The 17,325-nt window shown below is 41.2% G+C and overlaps 1 protein-coding gene across 8 annotated transcripts in view; it reads left to right on the forward strand.

Annotated features, from left to right (window-relative positions):
- Window positions 1-17,325, forward strand: part of bcas3 (BCAS3 microtubule associated cell migration factor) — a 327,795-nt gene that overhangs the window by 134,423 nt on the left and 176,047 nt on the right. Inside the window, exon 23 of one of the 8 annotated variants that reach the window (XM_034205822.1) lies at window positions 10,635-10,735. The exons of the other annotated variants lie outside the window; for them this stretch is intronic. Within the exon in view, the coding sequence (XP_034061713.1) occupies window positions 10,635-10,735 (101 nt within the window). The remainder of the gene's footprint in view (window positions 1-10,634; window positions 10,736-17,325) is intronic. 8 annotated transcript variants of the gene reach the window in all.

Raw genomic sequence — 17,325 nt, forward strand, 5'->3', positions numbered from 1 at the left:
TTACTTAAAATAAAGTATTTTAAACCTTACTATTAGTACTTTTACTTAAGTAAAGTATCAGAGTACTTCGTAGATATGTTTTTTGACCAATAATCAACTTTGTTTTATTTTCATCTGAACAATGACTAGCTTGGACCATAATTCATCCACTTCCATAATGAAAGTATGTTCTGACCTGGATTTTATTAAATATTTATTGCAGAATTTAATTAATACATTGGGTCCACATTTAGTTCACTTAAAGTAGTGCTGTTTCCCAATTTGGATACTTCCCATAATACACTGCCTGTCGTGCTCTGTAAAAACGTGTGCACTGTGTCTATGCCAAGCATGTTGTGTTACCTAAAAACACTAGAGAAGTAACCAGAAGCTAGCTAGCTAACAGCGACATGTGGCGGCACCAAATCCTTATAGACTGCTCAATTAACCCTATAAAATAAACAATGGCTTCTTTACGACACCATATAAGTGTTACCTAAATAGTAAAACAAACATGTGTCACTTGCGAGAGCAACTTCAACCGTTGCGTTTTGATTAACCTGTTAAACTCAATAACAATATTCACAAAACTGTGTCTCAGGGCTTCTTAACATTAAACCACCTATTATTGTGTCAAACCCACTTAATGGGAAGAAACTCAGCTAACTGACAATATGAAAAAATTGTACCGAAACAAAACACAACTCTAACGCCGAGCATCTGAATGCACTTAGCACATAACTCACGGTATTTTATACTTCTGCAATCTGCACAAACAAGATATCATATGAAAGCTGAGATTCCTCAGATTCCAATGGTATAAGTATCATCACTGTGCGACCACAACACATAACTTCACTTTACGTCTTACTTTTGCTGTTTTCTGATCAAAAGTTGTGTTCAATGGCATTGAAACGCATATAAACGCTGCTGAAGGTCAATCCAATGTCTCTGTGTCACTTTGAAATGATTACTGATCATCCATCATAACATTTATGTCAATAAGAGTAGTTTTCATATAGAGTGTAACCCATCTTCCGGTTTGGGGGATGCTGGCTGCGCATCACTCTCATTCCTCAATGGTAATGTTTAGATGGATTTAGGAACTCCCCCTCGATTCTATTGGCTCTAACAGTTCAAAACAGGTGTCAGTCACCAATGGGTTCCAGAGATATGGCAAATACACCCAAATGGGTTTTCTTCTAAACCTCTCAAATGTCACTTGTTTTGCATCAATCTTGATACAGGGTACTTATTATATGTTATAGTTTTGATTCCTAAAGCTTTTAGTCTACTATCCCATCATTCAAGGCTGGTTTTCACTGTAAGTCATGGGTTTTTTGGACGGAAACTATAATTTACACTGTTCTACTATGTTCAATCTGAATTTATTTTTAAAATAAATACATCTATATTGATTCTGACTCTTCTACATCCAACTCACCGGTGTATCATTGCTTTGAGAAAAAAGATTATTAATTTACCCCTTTTAGAAGTGAAGATATAGTCTTTTGTTCTGGGCATTTCATTTTCAAGCCTGAGACCTGAAAAACAGGCTTGGGGTTTAACAGGTTAAGAGTTTTCCAAATTCTAATTTCTGTTTTAGAAGTGTGTCACTCAAATAACTATATAGTTATTTAGATCAGTCGATGAAGTCTTATTCAAATGTGCCTTTATGACTCATTCATAATAACATAAAAGGGAGGGAGATGAAGAACAGTCGCTGGTTAAACCACAGACCTACGCTTTATATTTCCTCCATCCCTGTCTGTATCCTTCTGTCTGCCCAAATTGGTATCTGTGGTTGTTCTGACTCCAGCCGGAGCTCTCTTTTTTTCAGTTATCAACTTTTGGTTTCAGAGCAGAGAGGCAGGAGGAAAAAGCCAGACGGAGGGATGGAGGTGATGCTTATCAGTGTGCGTGTGTGTTCGTAAGGAGGGTTCATTGTTGTGTCCTGCGACTGCCATGGCGCCGTTTCTTATCACACACACACACATCACTTTTGTCTCACCCTCTGAGGAACATGCCTGTGTGTGGCAGAACTTACCAATATCAGTTTGAGGGCCTTTAGTATCTCTTGTTTGATTAAAGGTGCAGGCATGTCATACAGCTTTACATTTGAACAGGCTAAGAAAATATAAAAATATAAGTATTTTCATTTAATTCTTGTTGTGATAAAAATAATGAAGAATTTGATAAATGACACCAAGTTGTTGAATTGAACACTGTCCCGGATCAATCCAAGCAAACAAATGATGCTAATTTTGAAGGATCTTATAAGCATCATTTATTTAGTTTAAAGGGATCTTAGGCGGTGATCAATTTATGAATTGAATATTTCATCATGTTAAAGATGAAGGGCTGCACATGCTAACACATGTCAACATTGGTGTCATTTAGCTAACCCTGTATTATTTTTAGCACAACAAAAACACTTAACTTTCATTATGTTTCACTATATTTTCTCTTGTTTGACCTTCTCGTCACTTCAACTTCAAGTCAAAACATCTTATGATGATATTAACATGTCATGTCATCACTGTGTTGTCCGAATCTGCAGTTGAACACCATTTATTAAATAAAAAATGTACTTGTATATTTATTATTAAATCATATCCATATAATATATCAATCCCCAACATGCCCTTGGGCAAGACACTGAATCCCAAATTGCTCCCATAGACACTGCCAATGGTGGGTCGGGATTTGCTTCCATAGTATGTAACTCTGAATAAAAGCACCAGCTAATGTAAATACACCATTTATCGTCTCACTATAGTCTAATGTATTTGTGGTCAACCCTTATTACAAATTGCTCATGAATGAACTATCCGAAACCACATAAACTTTACTTACTGGATTTTTTTCACATGAAGCACTGCAGTTCAAGTCCCAAAAACCTTCATCCCTCTCAGCCGTCTTCCAGCCGTTTTCATCAAAAAACCAAAGTGTTTCCCTCAGAGCCCTCAGGCTCAGAGAGGCCATAAAGCTGCAGTTTCCCCTACAGTGAGTCACTTACAGTCAGTCAGTCTCCCCAGTGTCTCCGATCTTATCTCAGCCTATAGACTCTGCTTATCTGTGCCTTCTCCGAGGTGATGGGAGATCATGCGCATTGGAGACACGCTCTCACACACAGACACAATGTATGTTTTACAGTGGTTCCAGTCATGGCTCCTTGACTCAGCATATCTGTCTGTATGGAGGAGCAGAGGAACACCAATCCTTCAGTCTCACTTTCCACCTGCTGCAATATACAGGATCAATGCATAGCTGTTCTCAATATCCCCATCTGCACCCCCAGGTGTGTGTGTGTTTGTGTAGAGGTGGCTTTCATCTAGACTACACAGTGGTCCAGGAGGTCATATCAAGAAAGAAAGAAAAGGAGACGGACCTGAAAAGAGATAAAACTGCAGGATTGGAAAACAGTATTTAATCGTGTGTGTGTGTGTGTGCTGATAAATCTCCCAGCCACCCTCCACACCACTGTAAGTTGTGTTATGACTCTGCAAAGAAAGCCACCCTGCTCCAAAACAGGAAATAACAACAAACCTCCTCCATCTGTAGCATCAGCCATCTTGTTGTTTATGTTTTTGTCATCCTCAGTGTGTGCGTACCTCCGTCCCCGTCTTTGTCGCCACGTCTGACTGTTTGCATGTGTGTGAGTGATTTATCTGCGGCTTTGAATCAGTGATAGTGTGTGTTAGCTGGCGGCAGAGCAGACAGAAAGAGAAGGAGCATGCTTATCACAAAAAGGAGAAGAAGACACTTTAGAGCAGGGGTGGGGAACCTTTTTCCTCTCAAGGGCCTTTTCAATGTTTTCAACATCCTCCGAAGGCCGTACAAATTATTGACCTCTGCTTAAAAATACAAAAATCACAGCCCACTCATTTCACCTTTCTTTCATGCTGTGCAAAGAAAAATAAACCTCTTAATCCAGATATCTTTCAATGACTCACGCATGCATGTGCACGGTTGTGGCATGACCACCACAACAGAAAGATATGGACACAAGATGTGTGCAAATGTATTTAGACTCCTGTGAACATGATTTAAGTGGGGGGGACCTAACCTCCTCTAGGGGGGTCCGGGGGGTATGCTCCCCCGGGAAGATTTGTTTTTTAAATGTTGAAGTTAAAAGCATCAATCTGGTGCACTTTGAGAGCAACATTAGGAGCTCTATGGACACATCTCTCAACACCCAGATGAAACTGTAAGCAGATTTTCTTTTTCTTTATGGACATTTTACAAATCACTCTCCTTTCAAACTGTATTCTTGTTTATTAATTATCAACTTTTTTTACTGTCATATAGTATTTTATACCTGTTTACTTTATTCTCTTATTTGTTTTATAACTATAATGATCATATAAAGATGTGCCTTTACCTCACTGGTTGTAGAAAAAGCTTCTTATATTCGTTAGCATAGCTAGCTAACCAGATGCTAATAACAACAAAGCTATTGACTGTATGATCAGTATGACAGATGAACAGATTGCCACTGGGCTTACAACTAAGACACAGCCACGCAGAAACTGCAGCATGTGTACGGCTCCTTATGGGTACTGCAATTTTTGGAAGTGCCGGAGCGGCGCGGCGTTCTGGTGCTCTCCGTCAGAACTGCACCCCTGTCAGACGAGACATATACCACGTGATGACACGGTAGGCTTGTGTTGTGTTCAAGGACCCTGACCTTGGCCAGGAAAAACAGGCACTCGCTTGTTTACTTATTTTGCGGTCTAGATTTCTTTAATTTTTTTCTTTTTTGCGTGTGTTTATAAATTACCTCGAGGGCCACACCAAATGGTCTCGCGGGCCGTATACGGACCGGGGGCCGGAGGTTCCCCACCCCTGCTTTAGAGAGCTACTCAGCTTTGGCACAGGGTGTGTGTGTGTGTGTGTGTGTGTGTGTGTGTGTGTGTGTGTGTGTGTGTGTGTGTGTGTGTGTGTGTGTGTGTGTGTGTGTGTGTGTGGTGTGTGTGTGTGTGTGTGTGTGTGTGTGTGTGTGTGTGTGTGTGTGTGTGTGTGTGTGTGTGTGTGTGTGTGTGTGTGTGTGTGTGTGTGTGTGTGTGTGTGTGTGTGTGTGTGTGTGTGTGTGTGTGTGTGTGTGTGTGTGTGTGTGTGTGTGTGTGTGTGTGTGTGTGTGTGTGTGTGTGTGTGTGTGTGTGTGTGTGTTAGACTGGTTGACATGTATGACCATGAAAGGGCTGGGCAGGATACCAACTTTTTATTGTTGGTATATTGATTTATTTTACGATGACATCAATCCACAATCCCAGCCCTGATTGTATACAGAAAAGAATACCTGGATCTGCCCTAGGTCTACCCTAGATGTCCCCTTTATATTCCCTAGACCATGGGTCGGCAACAGGCGGCCCGCGGGCCATTGTTGTCAAAAATAAAATATTATTTTGAGATTATATATTTTTTTACAACATAGGACCGACAGTCGCACATCAGGGTTTCCGTTAGCCGCCGGTCATGATCGGCCGCCGGTCATTATCGGCCGATATTCACTCTTAATAGTTTGATCGGTGCTCTCTATGAAGGCCGATCAGGAGAGCTGGATCTGATCGATATGGACATAAACGCGAGTGAAGTATAACCGGACCAGAGAGAGAGATCAGATCAGCTGCTGAGTCTGACAGAGACAAGCAGCTCTGCATGATCACCTGAAGCCCCGCCCACTGTTTAGCGAGTTGCTTGATAAACTGACGGGCTGTCAGGAGAGAGAGTGAGGGAGGGAGAGGGGGGAAAGAGAGGATCCGTTTCTCCCGTGTTATTATTCAAAGTTAATGTAAACTTTTGAATAATGTAGGCTACTTCATCTACTACAAGTAGTTTGAATGTAATAAGTATGTTGTTTGTTGTTTGTGGAATCATTTATTGAAAAATGAATCTGAACTTTTCGATCTGTAACGATTATAAACTGAAGCAATATAAAAATGACTCCCATTAACTGAGTTTTAAACATCAGCATATCCGGTCATAGTCCGGTGATTACCTGCTAACGGAAACTCTGCTACACCATTCGTATTATTATTATTGAAACATGACCGGTAAGTTTCAAATTTGTCCTGTAAAATAAATTCTGTCCCGACATATCCGCTTACATTCATAATGTCAGCGGAGGGAGGGGAAGCGGCGCTGTGGAAGAGCAGAGTGGCGAGTGAGAGCTGTCATCTTCCCTTTACAAGCTTCAAACATGTATTTATCGTGTGATTTTATTCATATTCTGAAAGCCAAGACTTTGTTTATTTAAAATCAAACAAAACACCCGAACCCCGAAAAACTAGTTTTTACGCAAATCCACGTTTATTTTGAAATGAGCCGTTGCGACTTTCGTCTGATGTCGATAGAAAGGGTCACATATGGCAAATGTGTGGTTGGGGGGAACCAGGTCAATTAAAGTACTTATTTAACTATTAAATACATTGAGTTTGCGTAAAATACTTGGTTACTGATATTAAATTGCAAAGCAAAACTGCTGTAATTGATTTATTTTGTCCTTTGGTATTTTTTAAAGGTTTTCAACCTGAAAGAATCCTAATGTGTCCTTGAAAAGTTTAAATAAAGAAAAGGAAAAAGGATTCCAGTTGTCCATGCGTCCTCTGTTGCCCCTCAAGCCTCTCAAATGTGCAAACACTCAAATAAATGCCAAAAACCCAGAGAACTTGACAATACTTATCAGAATAAAAGTATGTTAAATAACACTGCTACCTAGTTAATAACTCTACTTTACTCAGTGGAGGCTCGTCCATTGAGGAAAGGGAGGACCATCCTCCCTAACATTTCAGAGAAAAATAAACTTTGAAGAGAACAATAAATACACCTCAATTTAAAAGATAAGTCTGTTAAAATACAGATAATAGCCCTGGCTTTGGGACTGAAATGGGGCTGGAGAGGACGAGCCTCCCTTTGCGCGGGTCTAGCCAGAGGCTCTGGATTGGGCGCCTATAATCAGTGAACCAATCAGCGGATCTGACTGCGCATCAGACTGTTGATGGGGAGGGTTATCAGCAATAGAGTTTTTTCTGAACAGGGGCGCTGCGCCCTCTTACCAAAATAAATTCCTTGAATTAGGCTTTGATTATGTTCTGGCCCGCCATCTTGCGGCTCAGCAAAAAATTGGCCCAAGGCCAAACTTACTTGCCTACCCCTGCCCTAGACCTTCCCTTGATCTGTTGGTGATCTTCTGGCAAACTTCTGAATCCATTGCGCAATTACATCTTCATCAAGCCCCGCTTCTAATCTGTTGCATCATTTCTGGTCTTGTTTCAGTCAAATGAATGGAAAAGGAAAATAACACTGGATTTGGCTTTTAGAGTTTTTTTAAAACTCTTAGTCCCTAATAGGATCTATATTTAAGTGTTCGTCCTGGAAAGTTCATTTATATAAAACATATATTCTGATTTAAATATGGCTCTTTCGCAATTTTAGACAATGGGAAACAGTATTTTTGGCCGAAATGACGTCACAGGCTGACATGAAGGTTGTAGTACCAGCATTTGGCCTTAAGAAAAATGTAATTCACCAACCGGCTCATGTTCAGTTCGTGACCCAGCCCCACTCATTCAGAAATGGGGCCAGCAGTTTAATATGCTTTCACATACCAGCCTGGATAATGACGTTAAACCATGAGCCTTTGCTCCCCCTAAATAGTGATTTTAAAACATTGGGAAAGTTCATGATGTCAAAGCAGATCCGGTCTTTTTTTATTAATCTACTATTATTTACACAATAACACTTTAGGAGGAGAAATCCAGAACAACTAACTGTTGATAATAGTATGATTGAGTATGATTCAAATGTAAAGCACTCAATTATATGTTTCAAAAATGGTTTCACCATGTCATATGATATATCTGTTGTCTGTAATATCTGTAATGAAAGAGCTTTAGAAATATCCCATGTGGCTTTGACTTACAACTGAACATTTAGCCAGATCAATGCCCTAGCTGACTCACCCTTCACTCACTCTGTGTTTGAGAATGTGTGTGTTGATACAAAGTAATTCTCCTTATTTGGTTTGATCGTTTTTCGTGAAAAACACTGAATGTACGAATGTGAAAGAAATAGGTTCGGTTGCGTTAAGATGAGATCAGGTAACAATCAACTTTACACTTTTATTAAGACCAATTAGTCATTAAGATGTCTTTAAAATGCAATGTCCCTCTTTGTGTGTGTATGAAGTGAATGTTGTACTGTGTATGGTGAGTGTTATGTTATCGTATTGTGCCAAGTCCCATCATGTGTGAATGTAATGGTAAATACAGTATTCTGAATTGCTGATTCTAGTCTATGAAACATGAATGACACTATTTTCATCAAACCATTCAGTTCCCATATGTGATTCATGGTGTAAACGAGTGTCAGTATCAGAGAGACAGTGGTTTGATTCCCAGTACCTGCATTCAACTTTGTGATGTGTCCTTGGGCAAGATATTAACCCTAACCCCAAATGTCTCCCGTACGCATGTCCACAGGGTGTCATGTGAAAAACATCTGCACTTGGTATTTTCCTACACACTGTTATTTAGGTCTTTCCTGTGTATCATTTGGAAAAGTAGAAGTTTCCTCATTACGTATGTGTTTTTCTTCATGCTATGAGGTGGCCGCTAAGAGCAAAAGTAGGTACTTTTAATTCATTGATCATCGCTACACATCGCAGAATACATGCAAGATATTGGGTCTGGGATAGACTAATTTTAACAAGAATCAACTGAAACATTATTTGGATTAACCCCCCCTATTTAAGTGGGCATGAAGTCTCTCCAAATACGTTTTACCACCATTGTTAAATGAAAGGAAAACCAATAGCTGCTCTATAACACTACAACACACACTAGTCATATATTGGTGGAATTGCATACATAAAAGATAGGTTGGAACATTCAAGTGTTGGTGCTTGATGATTAAGTTATTGACTACCTGTATGCATGCATGCACCTGTTAGCATCCCCAACACAATGTCCCCTTGTCTCGGTGACCCACCACCTGTCTACCACCATCAGCACCGTGAGGCGAGAAGGGGTTTTCCCTGCATTATTGTCCCTACAAAGGCTAGAAAATAATCTAAGAGAGGGCTTTGAATGACTGAATAGGAAGACAAGGATGGATAGCCCCAACGCACACCCACACACACCTACACACACTCATTTACTCACTCAGACACCCACTTTGCCTACCATCTTGCCCTCCCTATTCGCTCTTCCCCTTTATACTTGAGCTGCCATTTAAAAGACTAGGCACCTGTGCTGTGGTATTCTGTCTCCCATTCTTTTTTTTAATACACACATACCCCCAGTAACCTATACCCCACAATTACCTGCCAGGCTCATAAAGGGCCCTTGTATTTTTGCGCTATAGTGGACACACTGACAACAGTGATCGCGCCGGGCAGAAAGATGCCTGGCCATACGATCTCTTCCTTTTAAGACAAATACCCCAAATTTCCCGTGACCCCCTCTCCCCACCTTTCCATTCCACCTCTCCTGATTTTATTTTCATCAATAGGCACCTTTGTCACCTCGCCGCCACTTTGCCCCCCCACCCATCCTGTCCATTGCCTCAGGTTGCGTTCGTTGACCCATTGGTTGGTGACAGGACATAACAACAGATCTCTACCGTCATCACTGCTCCTTTTTGTTTTCTTATCACCAGCAATCAGGCCAGGGTGGTTATCAGTAGGAGTACAACGATCTGCTAGAACATCTGAAAGAAACGGAAGCAAAGTGTCAACACAAATGACACATTTAAATATGGTTTTCCTGGAATTCCTGGAATAGCTCCCGTTGGTTTGGTTTCTGTTTTTCAGACAGATACATTTCTCTACAGAATGTACAGGGTGCTAAGTGTCAGGTGCCCTTATAGTTGATACACTTAGATTCCTCTGGAACTAATTGAATTCGGAGGCAAATGCATGAATGAATTGTAACTTTTCAAAGGTAACAATTGTTATAAAGTATCATTACTCCTGCCTGAACACAACACAACCGATACCAACACACAGCCCCTCCCCCCTACACACACACTCCAGTACACACACACAAAAGCAGGTTGTTAATTAACCGTTTGAATATCAGCTAATAGCAGCTGTTTGGTAAGCTAGGGATTTACTTTAAGTCACAGTATCATCTACCTGATCTACAACACATCTGAGCTGACACATTGTGTACAAAGAGGTGTTTCATTCCACCTGTAGCGTTACAATCCTTTGAATCCAATGAGCAGCATCCTTATTAATAGTATAGGTAAGTGTTGATTTGACAAATTATGCATAATATAAATACAGACCCTGAAATGTGCATAAATGAAGTGAAGTGACTTTTACAGAAATGTAAATTATATAATTTAAAGGAATGAGAAACATTAAGATCCTGATCCTTAGTTTTACATAAAAGCATAGAACAAGTTTACATGCTTGGGTAATTAGAAATGGATGGACTATCTAACATAGGAAGATTGTCCAGGTACTGCTGGATAAACAAACACACACACACACACACACACACACACACACACACACACACACACACAGGCTACCAATTAAAACACTGACATCTGGATTCTTAGTTCATGAATATTGTTGGTAGCAGAGATAAACCTATGCTTTTGTGTTAGTTCATCGTTTATACAAACGGCCTGTCATCGGTCAGGTTCGAGCAAAGCAGGGTGGACCCCAATGCACCAAAAGAAAACATCTCAAGGACAAGACACAGCTGGGCAGGGCAGGAAAAACACAAGGGAACAGAATCAGGTAATCAAACAGGCGGAACAACACAGAGACAGGAAGTAAAAACAGACCTAACACAGGGGTGAACACTTTTTCTAAATGTAATAGGAAACACTCACGGATTTTAACATCATCATGCGCGGATTGTTAATTCAGGTCGCAACAATGTCATTTTAGGTTGCAACTACAGAATTAAAAATAAAACTAATGAATTACAAGTTCCGAGAACCCTTCCACATCACTAAGCTTTAGAGTTGGTATTCATTCCACACAGTCTGACACTATAATATACTGTGTGTTTTGCTTGTTCCATCTCTTTATTGAAGTTATTTCATGTTTGCATTGACTTCTTGATGTTAATGCATCATTCAATCATATAGATATATTTAGCATGGCAAATTTGGCACCATTGCTTAAGATAAAATAATATGTACTTTATTGATCCCAATTTGGGATTTATTTGCGTTGCAGCAGAATAAAAAGACAAAAACACGTACTGGAATTGATTGTATTGTGTGGACAATCCCGAAACCGAGACCAAAACAGGTGGGAGATTCTCCTGAGCTTGATAAATGACTGTTATTTGATTTACAAGTAACTATTTGCACTACTGGTAGCACACTCATAAAGGAGACAGGGTTATATCTTGTGAAACTCATCTTAAATGTCGACTTATTTTTCATTTTTTTCCGTTTTCTGTCCACACTCCTTTTGACATCTCGCTCAGTTTTTAGACCCGAGGGTGTTGGCTAGCATCTGTGTATGCATGCATGTGAGCGTGTGAGGGTCGGTTTAGCCACATGTAGGGATTTATGGCAAGTGTGTGCGTGACAGAGGGATCAGGGAGTGACATGGATTGATATGGGTGAGTGCTGATCAGGTTTTAGTGCTGTTGTTATCTCTCGCTGGCTCTTTTTGTCGACGTGTGTGTATATTTTTGTGTCGAGCACTTATAATCTGTGAGAGATGGAATGCCCTCCAGCATCAGTGTTATACATTGTGTGTGTGTGTGTGTGTGTGTGTGTGTGTGTGTGTGTGTGTGTGTGTGTGTGTGTGTGTGTGTGTGTGTGTGTGTGTGTGTGTGTGTGTGTGTGTGTGTGTGTGTGTGTGTGTGTGTGTGTGTGTGTGTTGTGTGTGTGTTGTGTGTGGTGTGTGTGTGTGGTGTGTGTGTGTGTGTGTGTGTGTGTGTGTGTGTGTGTGTGTGTGTGTGTGTGTGTGTGTGTGTGTGTGTGTGTGTGTGTGTGTGTGTGTGTGTGTGTGTGATGCCAAAGGGGCAGTGTAGACTGAGCAGCTGCTCTTTATAGTGACTGAGCGGACACCAATGTGTCGGGCATCTGCCATGTGTTCACTCTACCGCCTACCCACTGGAGTGTGTGTGTGAGTGTGTGGCCTAAGAGTGCGAGAAGCTGTGTTGGTGTTTGTGATTGTCATAATTTATTTTCCAGTAGTTTGTTCATTTTGTAGCAATTGTAATTTGTATAGAAATATACATGTTGGTATTTTTAATAACAATTTAAAGGAAAATGTGGTTGTACATTTATTTTTGAGTGTGTGTTTGTGCGCTTGTGTGTGTTTGTGTGTCTCCACCAGCTGCTTAGACAGTGGACCATGTTGATTTTTCATGTTCAAGTCCAGTGTGAAAACTGTTTAATTCACACATGAACACATGCACACATGTGCACACAAAACATTTGCGTGTTACAGAACAGCGGTGTGTCCCAGTGTGAGGGGGGGGGGTTGCTGTTGGTGCCACCTTTTCATTCCCATGACCTCAATCTGTGGCGGGCGCCCTGCCAGGCTGGCCGTCCCTCTGTCTGCTGGGCCTGCTGCAACTTCCAGAATGTGAAGAGGAAGCAATGGAACAGCAGTAACCTAACCTCACACACACTCTGACACACACATGTGCTAAACTCATCGTTATGCACTCATCTGAGGAAGAGTTATACTTTGTATCATGGATATAATAAGAGAATTTGATCAAGCTTTGGAATGGGGCCCAGTATTAGTATAGTATAGTAGTGAAAGTTGCTCAATGGCGCATGAAACCACAATGGGCCCAAAGAGCATGCACACTTGCATTTGACTTAAGCCCCGCCTCCAATCCACTATGTTAGCATAATATCCAGTTTGGTTCGGTCAAATTATTTGAGAGGAAAATAATGCAACGGCTATGTGTACATCATACACATTTGACGACCTCATGAATTTAAATTGAATTCAAGTGTTTTTACTTGGTAGTTGATTTAGCTAAAGATAAATGATATGCTGTGCAGACGTCTCTTTCCCAATGTAAGTCAATAGGAAAAAGTATTTTTGGGCCCAACGACGTCACACACTAACAAATAAGTTGTAGTACCACAGTTTGGCCACTAAGAACGTTTGCTGCAACCCTATCTCTGGGGGCTTTCTTAGAATACACCCAGGGAGCCATATATAAAACATATAAAGCAGACTCGTATTTTTTTTGTTGCAAACAACTTTATTTCCTCCATGATAGAAATATGTTTGACAGCCGGGGTGGGGTCCCTTTAAAAAAAAGTTATCCAAAGCATTACCAGTCATAATGCAGTTTACATTATCAAATGTAAAATATGCATTAGTTTGAATTGATCCAGGTTCCCACTGGAATGCAGGTAGACTATGTAAGCTTAATGCAATGTTAAAGACATGTCACTGACCAACAATCTAAAGGGCATTTGTGATGCATTCATGGATAGTTGAAATAATAAGAAAAAGTTGTAACCTTTAATACTTCATGGCTCACCTGTTCTATTTAATTTGTTGCCACCAGGACATTGATTACCCTTTTTAATGTGTTTGAACACGGATACAAATAAAGCTTATGATCCAACCTAACGCTCATGCACACAGAGAAGATGGAATACTAACTTACCATTTCCCAACTCTTAAACCTCCCATAAACCTGCCGTGATGCCTTTCTTGTCTCGGGACAGTCTTTGTACGTTTTTAAAAGTTAGGTTTTTTTGCACAAGGAGCAATATCAGATAGGAGCCAAAAAAGCATCTACATTGTGCGTCTCTGTCTTCATAATACAATTATCAACAGCTGACTCAGTCCCCAAGTACATACATGAAAGACCTTTCACATAATGTTTACACACACACACACACACACACACACACACACACACACACACACACACACACACACACACACACACACACACACACACACACACTCAGGTGATTTGAAGTATTTCACCTGTACAGATCAGGACTTACAGCTTTTTTCCCCTCCATCTCCTCCTCTTTACTTCTCTCCAGCTCTCTCTCTACACTTTCCCTCTCCCTCTGACACTAACCCTCTCTGACAGTGTCTCCAAGCTGTCGCACCCTAATCCACCTCTGAGAGGTGTTAAAGCACTTACACACACACACACACACACAGGCACACACACACATACACACACACAGCGTTTCTCTGGATCCCGTAAGGTATCGATCTGCCGTCCCGCTCACTCTAATGGGATTCTTTACACCTAGGCATCAGCAACGCCTAATGCATCACATAACATCTGATGCAGCAGACACACACACACAAACACTTACATAAACAAAAATGAATAGATGCTAGAAGAGGAGAACAGCACTAAACAGCTTATGATGCATATGCTGTTCAGTGCATTCTCTTCTACGCTCCATATCTCTAAATCTAACAGTGATGAATGACTCTATTCAGCCTTCTAAAGTAAGATGAGCCCTGTGTCTCTAAACTTAAGATTATTTAATGGATTCAAAAACGATTGACTAAAGTTATTATGTTACAAAGTTTTACTTGGTATGGTGTTATTATTTTTCTGTTGGGTAATGTTTATCCCACAGAGCAGTGGGTTTCTCAAAATGTTTTAACAGATTGTATTCGCATCTTAAGAAATCATATATGGAAAGAGCATGCATAACAAAATGGATTAAGTTAAAACTAAAATATCAGGGGAAAAAACGTAACTGTCCACTAAAGTAAAAATGAGGATGAGAACAAATTATGTCATGATCAACAATGGTAAATGGACTTTATTTATATAGTGCTTTATCCAGACTTTACGACCCCTCAAAGCACTTTTACATTCTACAACTCATCATTCACTCATTAACAACACATTCACACAGAGCAATATGCCATTTTAAGCTAACATTCACACACTGTTGGCCATGCCATCTGGAGCAACTCGGGGTTAAATATCTTGCCCAAGTATGCTTCGACATGTCGACTGCTGATATCGAACCCACAAGGCAGCCACAGCACACGAAAACTGTTTGTACCATGTAATGGTGGTATTACTTCTGGTCAATTCAATGGCCTTAAGACATTCAAACCTAAAACAAAGTCCCTACTGTTAAATGGACTATCAAAATAGTACTACCTTCTCCACCTATTTAATATGAGCTCCTTCAGCTGGACGACACATTCCCTGTTACCCTTCAAACAACTTTTCCGTAACCTTTCTTTATCTTCATTGCCTCTTTCCTTCCCTTTGTTTTTCTCGGTGTCACCTCGGGGCTGACCAGGTGGTGGGCTACTGCAGGCCCATTTCCTCAGCAGGTGTGTGTGTGTGCCTCTTTGTCGTCGTCTGTGTGTGCATGCATGCGTGTATAGAGAAATGTGTGTATGTGTGCACATTTACGTAGATATTATCTGTTCACCTGCTCCACATAAGCAGTCATTGTGTGTCGAAGCTAGGACCAACCCCTCCAGGTGACAACAGGTGTGTGTGTGTGTGTGTGTGTGTGTGTGTGTGTGTGTGTGTGTGTGTGTGTGTGTGTGTGTGTGTGTGTGTGTGTGTGTGTGTGTGTGTGTGTGTGTGTGTGTGTGTGTGTGTGTGTGTGTGTGTGTGTGTGTGTGTGTGTGTGTGTGTGTGTGTGTGTGTGTGTGTGTGTGTGTGTGTGTGTGTGTGTGTGTGTGTGTGGTGTGTGTGTGTGTGTGTGTGTGTGTGTGTGTGTGTGTGTGTGTGTGTGTGTGTGTGTGTTGTGCGTGTGTGTGTGTGTGTAAGGATAATATCAAGGAGGATATTGTTTGTGCCGGGGTGGGGGGAGATAGAGGCAGAGGGGAAGAGGTTACAGCCTCAATCTTTCCTCACCTGGAAATTATGTCCACCGCCATTTTAGTGGAGTGTGTTTTCAATCACTGCAGGAACGTGAGAAATGTCCGCTTGGGAATTCCTCCCCAACTTCCTGTCTGTCTTCCAGTGTGTGTGTGTGTGTGTGTGTGTGTGTGTGTGTGTGTGTGTGTGTGTGTGTGTGTGTGTGTGTGTGTGTGTGTGTGTGTGTGTGTGGTGTGTGTGTGTGTGTGTGTGTGTGTGTGTGTGTGTGTGTGTGTGTGTGTGTGTGTGGTGTGTGTGTGTGTGTGTGTGTGTGTGTGTGTGTGTGTGTGTGTGTGTGTGTGTGTGTGTGTGTGTGTGTGTGTGTGTGTGTGTGTGTGTGTGTGTGTGTGTGTGTGTGTGTGTGTGTGTGTGTGTGTGTGTGTGAGCAGTTTCAACTTTTAACTAGAGAATGCAATTCCTGAAGAAATTGCTAGTGGGAATGCTTTATGCTGAAAAGCTGACGCTAAACTGCTATGCTGAAATGTAATGTGTAAGAAGAAAGTGAAGAATTTAGATTGAAATGATACATGAACACTGGGGGCTTGAATGTGTGATAAGAGAAGAAAAGAAAGTAAAAAGGCTTGGAAAAGCAGCAGAATATTTGAACCGCAAACTTCTGAACTAACTTGATGGCAAATGATCTATCGCCATGGCAACGGCATTTGATGACACCCCATAATACGCTTAGATGCGTTGATGGCTGCGTCGTTACCAAACCTGTGAAGTTTTGGGGGGTTTGGAGCAGTTTCACTGATGTTATGAGAACGCCGTGTTTCTTGGTGAGCATTGTGTTGCCATGGCAACGGCATTTGAAGAAATCTCAAAACTGTCCTGTAGATGTCTTCACGGCTGGACTGTTGGCACACATGTGAAGTTTGAGCACTTTTTGAACATTTTCATAGGACTTATAGCGAGGGATGCGTTTCCATGGAAACTGCATATGGTGAGATCTCAGATTTGGCTTAGAGCTGTTGAGGCATGGACCGGTGATATACAAGTGAAGATTGGGGGACGATTGGACCGTGTTGATGGGACTTACAGCGACATCATGTTTCAAGGTGAATGATCCGTCGCCATGGCAACGGCATTTGATGACACCCCATAATACGCTTAGATGCGTTGATGGCTGCATCGTTACCAAACCTGTGAGGTTTTGGGGCGTTTGGAGCAGTTTCACTGAAGTTATGAGAAAACCGTGTTTCAAGGCGAGCATTGTGTTGCCATGGTAACGGCATTTGAATGAGAGCTGTTGAGGGCAGGACCATTAACCATTACCTGAAGTCTGCTGCTCTGAGCATGTCAGTTGGAGTGATGACATCATCGTGTTCCATGACACAGGTCTTTATATTTGAGCTAACGAGGTGTGCAGAGATCAAAGGTTTCCATTGTTCTGAATGAGAGATAAACCTCTTACATGTGAACGTTTTGTGGAAGAACCGTAACAGATATCTGTGAAATCTCAAAACTTGAAGCATGTCAAGGAAGTTGAGTATCTGAAGTGTAATTTTTGTGTACT

Source organism: Gymnodraco acuticeps, unplaced genomic scaffold, assembly GCF_902827175.1.
Source record: "Gymnodraco acuticeps unplaced genomic scaffold, fGymAcu1.1, whole genome shotgun sequence".
Taxonomy (NCBI): Eukaryota; Metazoa; Chordata; class Actinopteri; order Perciformes; family Bathydraconidae; genus Gymnodraco; species Gymnodraco acuticeps.